Here is a 14,469-nt window from a genome sequence, read left to right on the forward strand (position 1 = left end):
TTGTATTTATTATGAAGGACTGCTGATAATTACAAACACAAAAATAAAATTAGATAGAGTTTAGGAGAAATCCATCCTTTTTATGGTACATTACTGGATCTCTGATGCTGGCTTAGTTAATGCTGCCATTGTTAAGAAAATGTCACTTGTAAAGTAGACTTAATATTCTTCTATTTTATCATAGGTCTCTTCTTTCATGACTTTCATGAAAACATGCTTATTATGGGTTGTTTATGTTTACAACTTTTCTTTAATCCATCAGCAAATATCAGGTATTTACTTTGTTCTAAGGCACTGAAAGAAATTTTCAAGGCTTAAGTGTGTGAAGAGTCAACATTGCTAGATTTAGGTTGTGGAATATAAGAACACAGTCCTGGCAGTAAAGGAAATGAAAGCATCAAGTTTAAGTTTCTGTTCCCAGAGGCCTCCCATCGGCCTGTTGGGAATATTCAGGGGACAATTTTGCGGGTATTTCATAATGAAAAAGAGATTATTCCAGATTATCTTGGCTCTATAATATCTCTTTAACATAATAGGAACTCTGGCACTGATGGGTTTTTCACGAGCCAAAGAAGATGACCAAGGAGACTTGAAGGTCTGATTTGTTTGACTGTTCTCTTTTGTCTTACAAAATATAGTACTGTATTAAATAGGCATCCTAGATCCAGTCCACCTTGTCATTTGCATTCAGTGGTTTGGAAAGTTGAGTTGAGCTAAACCAAGAGTCTGCACCTTCTGCACTGAAAATAAAGCAGCAGCCAGGCTTCACTTGCACAGAAGCAACGTCCCACCTCCCCATGGAAACTCGGTGGCTTATGTGCAGAAGCTCTGCACCCCAAGGAAGTAGAACTCCTGAGTCACCTCTATATGCAAATTATTCCACAGTAATGTTTCTGGGCTTCTCTTCCCATCACTGCAAATGTGTGGTATGGCAGCTTCCCCCCAGGGAGTTTACTCAGTGGGATTTTAAAGGTGAAGCATTTCAAAACTGAAATTTTAAAGGGTTTGGTTTTGGGTTAACTCATTTATCACTTTGGGTATTATCACACCTTTCGTGTTTGTCAGTTTAAATACCAGATTCTCAGCATCCGAAGCTCAATTGAAAATTGAATTTAATATCATGGGAAGTGACATGTTCATTTAACATCTTCTTGGCCTTAATGGGATTTGGCAGCTGAAAGGACAAAGCGGTAGACAGCTGGCTAAAGCAGCTGTGTGGCCCAGTGGTCACCTGGTAGCATTCCCCACTAGCTCCCTGCCCCTATGTTCACCACCCCTGTTTAACTGTTCCCCTCAGCATCTATCACTATCATGTAGGACATGATAAATGGGCCTTTTTTCTCTCTTCTTCTTGTAGAACATAAACTCTAGAAGGGCAGAGGTACAGTCAGTGTTTTATTCATCATTGTATTCCAGGAGTTGCCATATAGTAAAGTGCAGTGTGCAAAGACCACACAAATAATATTTATTGAGTGAATGACTGAATGATTTCTCCCCATAGGTTAGCCTGAAATTTTTGAAACATGAGCAAGTTTTAATATTTAAATTTTAAATTTCTTTCCAAGATCACTTATCAAGAACTGTAGTACTTTCTTAAAAGTATGCTGAAAATGTACTTCAGCAGTAGCATTAAGGGGAACAGCTCAGATATTGGTGGTCGTAGGAATTGTGATAGCAATGAAAACTTACATAGCACTTCTGTGGATTAAGCCCAGTACTAAACTTTTTGTTATCATAATTCATTTAATCCTCATATGATTCTGTGGGGTAGGTGTTGCATTATGTTTAAGATTAATGTTTTTTTCATTTTACTATATGTAAGAATGTATCTTTTCTTTATCTTTTTGGAGGAGGCAGATTTTTGAGCCAGGAGCTCACTATGCAGTTCAGGTTAGCTTTGAACTATGTAGCCCAGGCTGGCCTTGAACTCATGGTGATCCTCCTGCCTCAGCCTACCAAGTACTAAGATTAAAGGAATATGCCTTCTCACTTGACTGAAGTCAGAATGTATTGTTCAGCTGGTCCATCAGCATTATTCTTCTCATTTTAAGAATTGGGAAACTGAGGCCCAAAGAAATTGATCAATTTGCTCAAGTCACTACCTTGTAAGTGGTAAAGCCAAGTTCTAAAGATAAACAGTCTAGCTTTGAAGTCTTCATAACCATAAGTTGCTGCCTATCTTTGTATTTCTAGACTGTGTTCAAGTTGTTTAATGGCTTAAAAGTAATCTTGAATTTTTTTGGTCTTGATTAACCAACATTAGTATAGTGCTCTAGATCAATAGACCTGAGGTCTGCAAAAAGTTTTGATTATCCACCCCATCTGCAAAGTGAGTATGTTTGTATAAATTATAAAAAATACAATTTGTTCTAATACACATATTGTATTACAACAAGTTGCCATCTTTGAGGGGCAAAAGAGGATGAGAATCACCAATTTCATTTGGTTCATCCTAAAATTATAGATTCTGAAAATATAAAAAGAGACATTTTAAAGGATGAATTAAAATTTAACAAACAATATTTTAATGTCTTCTTACTTGTGATGCTTTCCTATTACTAGCTAATAAGTTAAGGCATAATACATCTTGAAAATCATCATTAATAAAGGTAGATGTTTTTAATAATTTTAAGGGATTTTAGTGAATACTTTGTCAGGTCCAATTAAGTGCTTATTGATTTTAACCTCATAAAGTGGCTGATAAAAATTCATTTTGGACATTACCCTTTAGTTTCTGCTTGAATAATTAATATTATCTTCAATTCTCAGTTTCTCTGTGGGACACTTTTTGATTAAGTCATTTTATACATTTCATTTAGTTAAAAGAAAATAAGAGCCAGCCTCTCTTTGATATACACAATTCCCCTCTTTCTAGAAGACGCTTCTGTGGCAAAGTGAGCATCTAACACCAACTAGCAAAGCTTAGGACGCTTAAATGATTAATTGACATGATAAAAATACATGTAAGTGAAAATTCTGAAATTCTTTGCTGTACCCTCAGGTGTGTGCCCCACTCCGGAAACTAATGCAGTGGGGATTCAGTCACTTCTGTAATTCATCCATCCGTCCCTTGGCTTTAGCGATGCACCGTATTTAGGTGTGTTCCTCCATGTGAAACAGGACCCTCCTTACTCCTCCTAACGTATCTTCCTTTAATAATCTGTTTCTAAAAATGATAACAGAGGGACAAGAAAAACAAATGTTTTACCCCTAACATTTTACCATCCACAGATATTTTTAGGTCTTAAATTTTACTTACCCTGAAATCAAATGTGTGCTATGTGAATTGAACCTTATCACACTAATATTATTTTGTGAAGTATTTATTTCATAAATATAATCATAGTTTCCATTTTTAAATGATTCTTAAACACAACAGATATAAGGTTAAGAATTTAAATACTCAAAAGTCATTACTTATATGTTTTGAAATTTTAATTATATTGATTTTATTGGTGGTAGTTTCCTTGATTTAAGAGCACCAAAATGTCACATCATTATTCTTTCACTTTTATCTTATCCTAGCTACTTTGTGTTACATCTCTGTGAAAATATTATGCCATGAACTTTTTGTTATGTCCTGTAAAGGAAAGGAGAATTCAGGCTCTGACCATTAGTGACTCACTAAAGTTTTAGTAGTAAAATAATGATTATGCCAGAAGAATATAATCAGATTAAAACACAAACAAGCTTTTATGCTACCTGTGTGCATTAAACACCCTACTAGAGTAGTCAGAAAACGGGATGTGTTAATCATAAAAGGGCCCCAAACCAATCATCTAAAACTGTATCAAATTCTATAAAACAGACAGAGCACATGAGGGAAAAACTGATGGAGCGGATAAATTATGACATTTGCTCAACAGTAAGGTGCTAATGTCAGAGCCTTGGTTGTGACGACTGCACCGTGGTAACATATGATGGGAATAATTTGGAAAGCTGGGTAAGGACTATACAGTGATGACGCTACTTTTGCAGCACTTTTGTAAGTCTAAAACTATCCCCAAATTTACAAATACACTTCTAAAAGTATCACTAGAAATGCATTAATTTTACAAATAACATAGAATACATTTGCATGTCTAATTTCTGATCATTGACCTAAAGGTGAAAAGGCACATGATGCATCAAAATCAGTTTATTGAGTAATAAGAAAGCAGTGCTCCCATCTGAAAAGGCTCATGTTCATAAAGACAGCTTTACAACAACAAAAAAAAAAACACTTGAGAATATGTTTATGCAGAAATGGGATCCTAGGTGAAAAATATTGCACTTTACCAAGAAATATACAAACACTTGAATAAATGGGCATTTATATTTGGATAGAAAGAGTACTAAAAATGAAAAATTTATTTTAAATTAACCTAGGCATTTAGTTCAAACCTAGTAAACATACCAACATGTTGTTTTGTTTTGTTTTTTCAATACTAAGGATTGAACTGCCCACTAATAGACATCCCCAGCCCTTTTTTATCTTTCATTTGGAAGTGAGGTCTTGCTTAATTTACCAAGTTACCCAGGCTAAGCTTGAACTTGTGATCCTCCTGCCTCAGCATCCCAGAGTGCTAGACTAAATGATTTTTATAGCAAGGTAATTACTTCTTTAGGCACAAAGTTGGTCCAAGTTCAAACAAAACGTTGAGGAAGACTAAGAGGGGTTCCCACTGCTGAGGACCCTAAGTAGTAAGCTTGTTTCTCTGAGAACCAGCCTGCATTAACATTCCTTCTAATATAGACACCACCAAGCAACAAGTCTAGTTCTATGCTAAGAAAAATGCCTGGCTTCTTTTTGCTCATCACCTAGCCCCATATCGCAAAATCAACCAGAGAATTTCCGTGGATCCAGTCACCTCTGAATACGAACTAACGTGTCAGGCTGAGGGTTACCCTGAGGCTGAAGTCATCTGGGAAAGCAGTGACCAGCAAATCCTCAGTGGCAACACTGTCGTCACCAAGTCTCAGAGGGAGGAGAAATTTTTCAATGTGACCAGCATGCTGAGAATCAACGCAACAGCTAATAAGATTTTCTACTGTACTTTTCGGAGATTAGGTTCTGGGGGAAACTATACAGCTGAGTTGATCATCCCAGGTAATATTTTCAATGTGTCAATTAAAGTATGCCTAACACTGTCACCTGCTCCTTAGCACAATGCCTGCTCATCATGGCAATTCTGCCATGGTTGAATACATGAGTAAATGAGTAACACTGTATTTAAAAATGCATGCTATTCTTCCAAGTCATATTGCTACTTAATAAACAGTCAGCAAATATTTACTGAATATTCCCTTCATGCCAGGCCTTATATAAACATTAGATATTCATAAAAAAATAAGACATAGCTGACAAACTGCAGGAAACAGGTAAAAAGGAATCCAGTTTCATGCAGGAAATGCTCAGCTGCTGTGTGAGTGTGTGTGTGTGTGTGTGTGTGTGTGTGTGTGTGTGTGTGTGTGTGTGTTTGAAGGAACTTAGACCAACTTACTCAACTCAGACCAAGTTTCAAGATCCAAACCCTCGTAAATCAGAACTGCTGGCTTCTCCAGGGTCTCAGTGGCAGGAAGCAAATGGAATGTTCCTTTGTACCTCTGAGCTACATAGGAGTAATGGTTTCTTCTCCATGTCTTCTCCCGAAGACTATTCAATTCAAGACAGTGGCTTCCTGCATAGAATGGGAGGCTTTGTGTCCCTGGGCCAGTGGTGGGGACCTATGTATGTGGCGTGTGCTACAGCAGACTGTATCACTGGAAGCTCTGGCATTGCTTAGGCAAATTATGGGACTTTTGTGTGCTTCACCTCCTCTAATAAGTTATTGTAGATAAATTGAGTTAAAATGTATGAAAATTATTTGAGACCCTTGTGAGCACAAATTCAACTATTTTTAGTGTCACTTCCTTCCAGAAGTGGGTAGGATGGGAGTCAGTGGTAAGAAGTTCAGACCATTTGAGTAAGTGAAGTGGTTTAATATGAACCCAAAGCAGTTTTTAGATGCAGTGTTTCTCTCCACCTCCCCTAACAAACATTGTCAGAAAAACTCCAAGTCCTTCAGAGCACACAGATGAAAACTTGAACAGAAAAGTCAACCGATATAAAAAACAATCTAAAATGATCTTGTGAGCAAGTGTTTAGAAAATAAAATGAGATTGACTTTCCTTAAGAGCTATGTTAGTGAATTCCTGATATTTAAAGGCTGATTTATGATGCCTCATTTGGGGGCTCATTTAACTGCCCCAAGTTTGTTTTCTCAGCTGTAAGCTGGGGTTTATTTTTAATATCTGGTGTGCCTAACCCATAAACTTATTGCAAGACTTAAATAGATATGAACTGTCGTAGTGTACCATAAGCTACCAGACAAAGGCTGGCTGGCACTGTGACTTCAGAGCTTGAACTAGGTAGTTAGGGGTCACTGGTCACAGTTAACAGCAAGAGTCAAGCAGGGACTGACATGAGGTGGAAGTCCTCATTCTGCAAGCATGGGACCCCATGCTCCTGCAAGGGTGTGGATAGGGATTGGTGAGTGAAACCAATCATAAGATGTCCAGAGATGTTCTGATTTCAGAGCAGTATAACAGTTTTCTGTGCTGGTGGCCACACATATGAGGAAGCAGAGGCTCTTTAATGGTCTCATCCAAGTTCTACAGTGACCCATCCTTGTCACGTATAGTAAGGTGCTAGCTTCTATATTAAATCAAGAGTCAAGCCTGGCATGCTGGCCCACGCCTATAATCCCAGCACTTGGGAGGCTGAGGCAGGAGGGACACCTTGCACTCAAGGCCAACATGTGCTACAAAGTGAGTTCAAGGCTAGCCTGAACTACAAACATAATAAGACCCAGTCTAAATCCCCTCCCCCCAAAAAAGCAAGAAGAAATGACATAATTAAAACCACTATTTAGTATTGAGCAGACAGTCCTGTGGTACTAAGCACTTTACAAACATTAGCCAGATACATTATTTAGAATTTCCATTTGGTAAGCTGTTTTCAGGCAGGTCTCTGTCCCAAACCTGGGCTTCTCCCACTGTTCCACGCTGCTCTCATCTTGTTATCAGAGCCATCTCACTGTTTCGGCCACTCACTGGCCAGGGACTTTTACTACATAAGAAAATTAACCTGAAATTGTACTTCAAGGATGATTATTTTCCTGCCACTGCCTATGCAAATTTTATCTTTAGTCAGTTTCGTGTTTTGTTTTGTTTTTCAGAATCGCCTACTGTATTTCCAACAAATAAGAGGAATCATTTTGTGATGATGGCAACCATCCCGTTGTTCTTTGTTGTGGCACTTGTCCTCCTCTACCTAAGAAAAGATGGTATTTCCTTCATTACGGTTTTCACTGGGGATGTGTGGAAGTGTGAAGATGTTATTGTAACCACAATAGTACTTACTAGGCAGAACCACAAATTCCAAATACCTTGCTGTATGTAGGACAGCCCCACATGGAAGGAAGTGTCCTACCCAAAATTCGGTTGGGAAACACTGGCTTATGCTGCTTCCTGTTAGTTTTCCCTTTCAGAGCCAGTGTTCAGATATGCAGGGTGAATTTAGTATGCCCTCGGCAAAACTGTGTTTTGTTTCTCCCTTCTGTCCTGCTCATTTGTTTTTCCACGATGTCGCCCACATTGGAAAGAGGCACTGTAGTAGAAGTTTTGAGGAATGAGAGTTGGACAGTGACTACAAGAAGCTGGCTTAGTTTTGCAGAGTGGCACAGAGAAATCGCAGTATTCATAAGCAGTCATACCTGAGCTGAGTGGGGGTGCTGGGTGAAGATCCGAGGAACAACAGTGGAACAGGGAGGGTCAGTATGGACGGGGTTAAACAAGGCTCAGTGTCATACAACTTCTTTCCACTATGCAGATAACCAGAGATTTACAGAAGTGAAAGCACTGTGATGCCCGCTCGTTTCATTTGAATCTGAGTCTTGCATTAGTTGCAATTTTATACTGAGCTAGTCTTTGGGTATCCAAACTAATCAAAATAGCTTCATCTCTAAAGCTGTGTTATTTTTACCATTGAGTATTTTGCAAGATTTCTGGAGGTGGATGTTAAGTAACTTTAGAAATAGTTTATATGTGTTCATTTCTCCACTTTCCCATGGGTACAATTAAAATCCATGCCAATACCTGTATTCAAATAATTTCCTCCTATTAAAATAGGAAAACATTTTCCCCAATACATTGATATGTACATCAAGAGATCCAATGGTGGTCCTCATAAAGAGAAGTCTGATATCATATAAGGAAGTAGAATATGGAAGGGAATCCCCGTGGTTGTTGAAGAAGTCTCCATACTCTTCTGCAAAGACTGGTGGATCTGAAAAGTGATCTGAGTGGGTAGGAATCAGTGATTTCCAAAGAATAGTCCTTATTTAAACTAAGATAGCCAGGATTTGAAAATCAGATTTCAGTGACAGTCAGATCCCAGGATGGAGTGAATTTCACAAGGAAATGATTTTTACCAACTTGCATTGTGACTGTTTCCCTGGGAAAGAAAGATCAGTTGGCTAGGAATGGCTAGAAAACCAACAGATGGCCAGATATGTCAGCACGTACCTGCAGCCCCAGTGATTTAGGAGGCTAATGGAAGGTCAGCAAGACTCTGTCTCAAAAAATTTTTTAAATCTGCAAAGTATAGCTCAATGATAGAGCCCTTGCCTAATATTTGTGAGGTTTTGGATTCAACCTCCAGTACTACAAAGAGGAATGGAAAGAAGAAAATCAACAGATAATAAAGTACCTTGGAATCTATCTTTCTATCTCTGAGGGAAGGACGGAAAAATAAATAGAAAATCTAAGAGCAAAAATCTGTGTCCTAAACTGTTTAGTTAATTAACCTTGGGAGTTGGGATCCTGGAATAGAAAAGTTCACAAGACTTCCCAGGAGATTAAAAATATTTCATGGGAATTTGGAATTTTAACTCCAGTCATTGTGGAGGATGTAGAGTTGTGCAGTATGGAAATTTAAAAATGGTTTCTTTTTCTTTAGTGAATGCGATAGATGTGGAAAAATGCAGCATCCGAGATACAAACTCAGAGAAACAAAATGGTAAGAATATCAGAAGGAAAAAATAAAAGACTATCAGAAGGGACTGGGAAGATGAAGGAAGGAAACAAAAAGTTAAAGCAACAGCAAAGAAATCTATCCGTCGTGGTCTCCCCTTGCTTTAGAGGCCAGTTATGAGAACTGCTGGCTCGCCTTTGCCTTGAAACTGAAAACTCCTTCCACAGTCTGAGAAGATTCCGCGATGGCCCTTTAGGGTAAAGCACGGAGAACAGCTTTGTGGAGAGAGGAGGGGAAGGGAAAAGGGGGAAGGGGCAGCTTCTCTTTGCTAAGAAAGCTTCTGTTACCTGCACCCCAACATCTCCCTGTAACAGGGGACCACACTCACTTAGGTGGATGGATAATGAATTAATTCTGTAACGTCGTCTGTCAGGCACTGTTTACTATTGTCATGCATGGTATGAAGTATCTCATTTAATCCCCAACAACAACAATCAGAACATCAAAGACAATTATTAGAATCATTCCCATTTTAGAGCAGAAAAGTAGGTTTTGGATTGCAGTTTGGCACTTGGTTTCTAAAAGGTTCATCATCACAGTTTGTTCAGGACTGAAGGATTGCTCAGGACAGCATTCAGTTTTATTTATCTTTTAAATTGGGGGGGGGCGGCATTTTCTTGAGGCACGGTCTCATTTTGTAGTGCAGGCTGGCCTTGAACTAACTATGTAGCCCAGATTGGCCTCAAACTTGCAGCAATCCTCCTGCCTCGGCCTCCTGAGTATGGGACTACAGATGTGCACCATCACACCAAGCTCATCATTTGGAGTTTTGGTTTTGGTTTTTGGTGCCGGAGATTGAACTCATGACCTCACATTTGCCAGGCAGGCACTTACACCACTCAGCTAAACCTCAGGCCCATCATTCGGTTTTAAAAAGAGTATGTTCCTAAGTAAACCAGAATGGTTAGTCATTTTTATCATGTAATGGTAATTGGTCATAAATGTCATGTGTCTTTCTCTTCTTGCAAACTTATCATATGGTCTAACAAATGCAAGTTTTTCTTCTCTTAGATTGCTTGGGTTTTTTTTTCTAGACCCTCCCCACCCATGATATTAATACATTTTTGTCACTCCCCAGATCCACAGTTTGAGGAGACGTAACCAGCACTGAAACTTGTGATTTTCAAGCAGGGATTCTCATCCTGTGGTTTGGAAGTTCAGGAAAGAAAAGGCACATGGCATGCAAGGGATGTTAAAGGCCCAAGCATTGAAAATGGGACCTGGGGAAAGAAGAGGAGGAGAAAGACTAAGAAAGATGGAATACAAGGGGATCCTGGAAGGAAACCTTGGTACTTTGATAACTGACAGAGTGTAATGTATGAAAGAGGCAAAAGACCTTATGAGTGAGGAGCAGGTTGAGAATCCCTGATTAATGGTCCGCCCTGTGGAAGTGCCCAGTGCCTACACTCTGCTTCCTCTCATCCTCTGCCTCACCAATAGCCCCAGGACTGCAGCAGTAATTATGAATTGTTCCTATTTATTTTGAGTCCATAGTGTCTTCTTGACATGTGAGTTATTTCTTTTGAAGATATAGTAGATGTTAAAATTCTGCTTCTTAATTGCTTGTTTGTGAGGTGCTCAGAATCCTCTGTAAGTATTGTTACAAAAAGGAAGCATTGGATTACATGGCTCTTACCTTATTTAACCAACTCCTCAAGTTGGGCTGACTTGAATTATCCTCAGACTTCAAAGGTTCGTTACAGTGTCAGGCTCACATAAATACGAGCTTTACAACTGTGCGGTACCTTCCTCGTGTAATCCCAGTTCATCTCTGTAACCCTGTCCTGGTGACCCTTATTTCTATACTCATTTACTAGTGGAGGATGCAGAGAAGTTACATAACTTGACCACAGCAGAAACTATCAGCCCTCAGATTGCTGCAATTTACCTGCTGTCCTGTATAGCTGTCCTTTCAGAAATGTATTCATGCAAAAAGTATTTAAGTATCTTTGCATATTATGGGTGCCTTGCACCATGCAAGGCATTGAGTCTACACATGTGAGCAAGACAGAGAACTGTGGAAAGTAACTCTTGAGTTCCTTTCTTAGATTATGTTTACACTGATTTATTTGCCTTTGGTGTGTGATCTGATGTTTGTCTATTATGGCTTAGGGGTCTTTTTTTTTTTTTCCTGTCTAAATGCTATTGAGTTTTGAATGCACACTCTTCTGTGTTTCAAAATTCAAGTGGTCCAATAGAAAATGATAAAAAACTTCCATCCCATCCTCCTGTATCTACCTTTCCATTCCATGAGCAACAGATGTTGCCTTTTGTCCATGTATTCTTTTTTTTTTTTTTTGTCTTTTTCCTTTTTATCGGTACCAGGGATCGAACTCATGACTGCCTGCTTGCAAGGCAGGCGCTTATGCCACTGAGCTAAATCCCCAGCCCCTGTCCATGTATTCTTATAAGTATGGTCTCTGTATGTGAATGTATGTGAAAAGTACATCTAAAAATTTTCCCTGTGATAAGAAATTATGTAGGTACTATTCATTTTGCTATTTTTATTTAATATATTATTTTTGATGTAGCAGCTGGACCAAATTTGAGGTTCCCAGAAGTCAGAAACTATGTCATGTCTGTTTCTGAATTATCATTCCCATAGCCTCTTTGTATCTTTCATGTGATCATGTGATTTACTACATGCTGTATATCTACTACATATACCTTTGGGCAAACATCACTGTTAAGCTCTTGCACTAATACTGACTTTGGATTTGACTTGTTTTGTGTTTTCTCAAAAGGAGACCCATGGGTTGCCCAGGGTACAGTGAGTTAATCCAGTACTAATGGTAGCCTTATTACTAATTCTGCATGGAGAAACATGTCTAGAACTTTTGTTTACTGTGTTCTCTTGAATACAAACTTCACTTTGCTGCTGTACTTGTGTAATTACATATTCCTTCTGGAGATTCTAACAATACACCTTGACTTCTGGTTGCACGGGATCCTCATCTGTTCCAGAAAAGGTTCAGTATCTCTGCTGGAACCTTTGAAATCTACTGGCTCTTATCACTACCAGGACCTCCCAAGATACTGTTTTCCAGAGCCCTTTAGGTTCTGACCTCTTTGGAAGTCCCAGAAGTTTTTTTCTCATGGTCATTTGCTCGAATCTTCGTTTTGCCACATGTCAAGACTGAAGAAACAGAATTTCCAACAGAACTCTGTTATCTGCTTGTACGTATTTATGCAATTATTTGTGACTCTAGCTGAGCATGAACACATGTTCACTGATCCCTAAATTGTAATATTTTCTGTAAGGCACTTTACCCTCTTCATCACTGTAGATAATGTAAGCAGAGATGACATATAATTCTGTGTTTGTCACTGATTGTATTAATTTTATAAAATATTTTTATTTATTTTGTTCCTCAATACATCTGCATGTCCATTTTCTTATTTTCTCTGTGTCTTATAAAACCACTCCCAGATTAACCTCTCAGTGGAGAGTTGCTTGGAGAATCTGCAGACCTCTTCCTAGTTATTTCTTTTTCATAGCTTTTATGTTTATACAGCATACTTTTCAATCCTACATGATGAGAATAAAAAGTATTTATTTTTTTAAAAAAATAATTTATTGAAAAATTTCATTGTCTTACGCATTGTAGCTTCTTTCATAAAAAAAAAAAAAACAGTAAAATTCTGTCATCTGTACTGAAGAGCTGCCAAAGCAAAAAGAAGGAGTCCTCAAGAGAATGAGGGAAACAAAGGGCCTTTTCTTTAAGACAGCACCCTTCTGGTGTCTGTAAACATGGATGTGCAAGCTTGTACCTGTTAAACTGGATGTATGTCAGTCTTCGGTTTCTTAGAGAAAAGTAAGAAACCTAGAACTCTGTCAAATTGAGAATTAAGGCCTAAGAACTGGAAGGGAACATAAGAAAATCTGTGGTTTTAAAACAAACATGGTAACACTTGTCATTCAAGAAAGTGTAGATCTTTTACTAGCTGGTTTGACTATATAGTCATCAAATTCAATTTAAAGAGATTTATTTTTTAAATTTATCTTCATTGTTTTTTATTTCTTACTAGAGTATGTTTATAATAATGTATCATAGTTATGTTCATTTGGGGATTGGTATATGAATGTAGCATATCTTGATTATTTTGATTCTTTCAGCCCCCTCCCTACTCTCCCTCTGCTCCTTTCCTCCTGATCCCCTTCCTCATTTCCAACAAAGTCTGCTTTTATATTTCCTACCATTTCTCCTTTTTTTTAAAGAAACTTTTGATCATTTCTCCAAATCAGATACTCTGAAAGGATGATGGCTATTTCTATTAATATATGCCAAACTGGTTTTAAAGGAAGAATATCGGTATCTTTGTAATAACAATATACTATTGATGTGAGACCCTGGTGAATCAAAGCAATACAATATGTGTTGTGCATGAAGATACTTCACCTTTCCATACAGGAAGAACACAGAACCAGTCTTCGTGACGGACTTCAGTGGTCATAGTTCTGGCTGGGATTTTGTGACACTGGAGAGTGTATTAGTAGATTTTTCATGGCTGTGGCAAAAGTACTTTGCAAACACATTTTAAAAGAGGAAGGATTTATTTTAGCTCAGTTTTAGTCCAAGGTTAGTTGGCTTCAAGACAGAAACATCGTGTCAGAAGAGCCGGGCAAAGGAAAACTGCTCACCTCAAGGTGGCCAGGAAGCAGAGACAACCAGGTGTGTGTGTGTGTGTGTGTGTGTGTGTGTGTGTGTGTGTGTGCAGATACAGTCTCCACAGTCACATCTCCATGACCTTCCCAGACTCACCCGGAAATGTACTCAACGTTGTCTGTGCACCTCTCAAACCAGTCAGGTTGACAACAAAGATTAACCATCAGAGAGGGGTTTGTCTGAAGAAAAGATAGCCTGAAAATGAGCTGTGATTTTCATTAAACTTACATCCCAGTCCTTTTGCCACCTTGTAGCTATCCACTACAACTGTATTTTTACCTACATATTTTAGAAAACAGCATACTACTATTTTAAGGCTGAAAACTCAGAATTAATTTTAGCTCTATTGATAGCCCTGGTCTAATGTTTGAAAACAGATACATCCTGGTTTTAGAATTTTTTTGTACATGAGACTCCTAAAGTCTCCAGGAAATTGATATAATAAGCCAACTTTCCCCTATTATAATATAAACATTTCCAGAATCACTTATATTTAAAGGAAGTCAAAGTTTGATGAAATGGAATATCTGTGGCGAGGTTTTATCATTAATTAATCATAATAGTCACCATTTGTTGGGCCTACGCTCTCTGTCAGGAACTGGGGTTGCACACTTCATCTCATTTAATGCTATGGGCTGTCAAAGAGTCAGCTGTAGGAAAACAGATGCGGCCTGAGACCACAACATGAGGTGAAATAGACAGACACACAATCTTAAATATCTCCTTAAATGCAAAATATAAAGCATA

The 14,469-nt window shown here is 38.3% G+C and overlaps 1 protein-coding gene across 5 annotated transcripts in view; it reads left to right on the top strand.

Annotated features, from left to right (window-relative positions):
- The window catches only part of Cd274 (CD274 molecule), a 37,067-nt gene extending 24,010 nt beyond the window's left edge, over positions 1–13,057 (top strand). For 4 of the 5 annotated variants that reach the window (XR_010048122.1, XR_010048123.1, XR_010048125.1 and 1 more), the window contains 4 exons: positions 4,805–5,089; positions 7,200–7,307; positions 8,981–9,252; positions 10,134–13,057. Coding sequence is in view for 1 of the 5 variants with exons in the window: in XM_063250724.1 (XP_063106794.1) it covers positions 4,805–5,089; positions 7,200–7,307; positions 8,981–9,040; positions 10,134–10,156 (476 nt within the window). In the remaining 4 variants the exon portion in view is untranslated. The remainder of the gene's footprint in view (positions 1–4,804; positions 5,090–7,199; positions 7,308–8,980; positions 9,253–10,133) is intronic. The other variant, XM_063250724.1, reaches the window with a different exon arrangement.
- Positions 13,058–14,469: the final 1,412 nt, after the last annotated feature.

The sequence above is a fragment of the Cavia porcellus genome, unplaced genomic scaffold (genome assembly GCF_034190915.1).
Source record: "Cavia porcellus strain 051 isolate PalLab524CR breed Dunkin Hartley unplaced genomic scaffold, mCavPor4.1 scaffold_1, whole genome shotgun sequence".
NCBI lineage: Eukaryota > Metazoa > Chordata > Mammalia > Rodentia > Caviidae > Cavia > Cavia porcellus.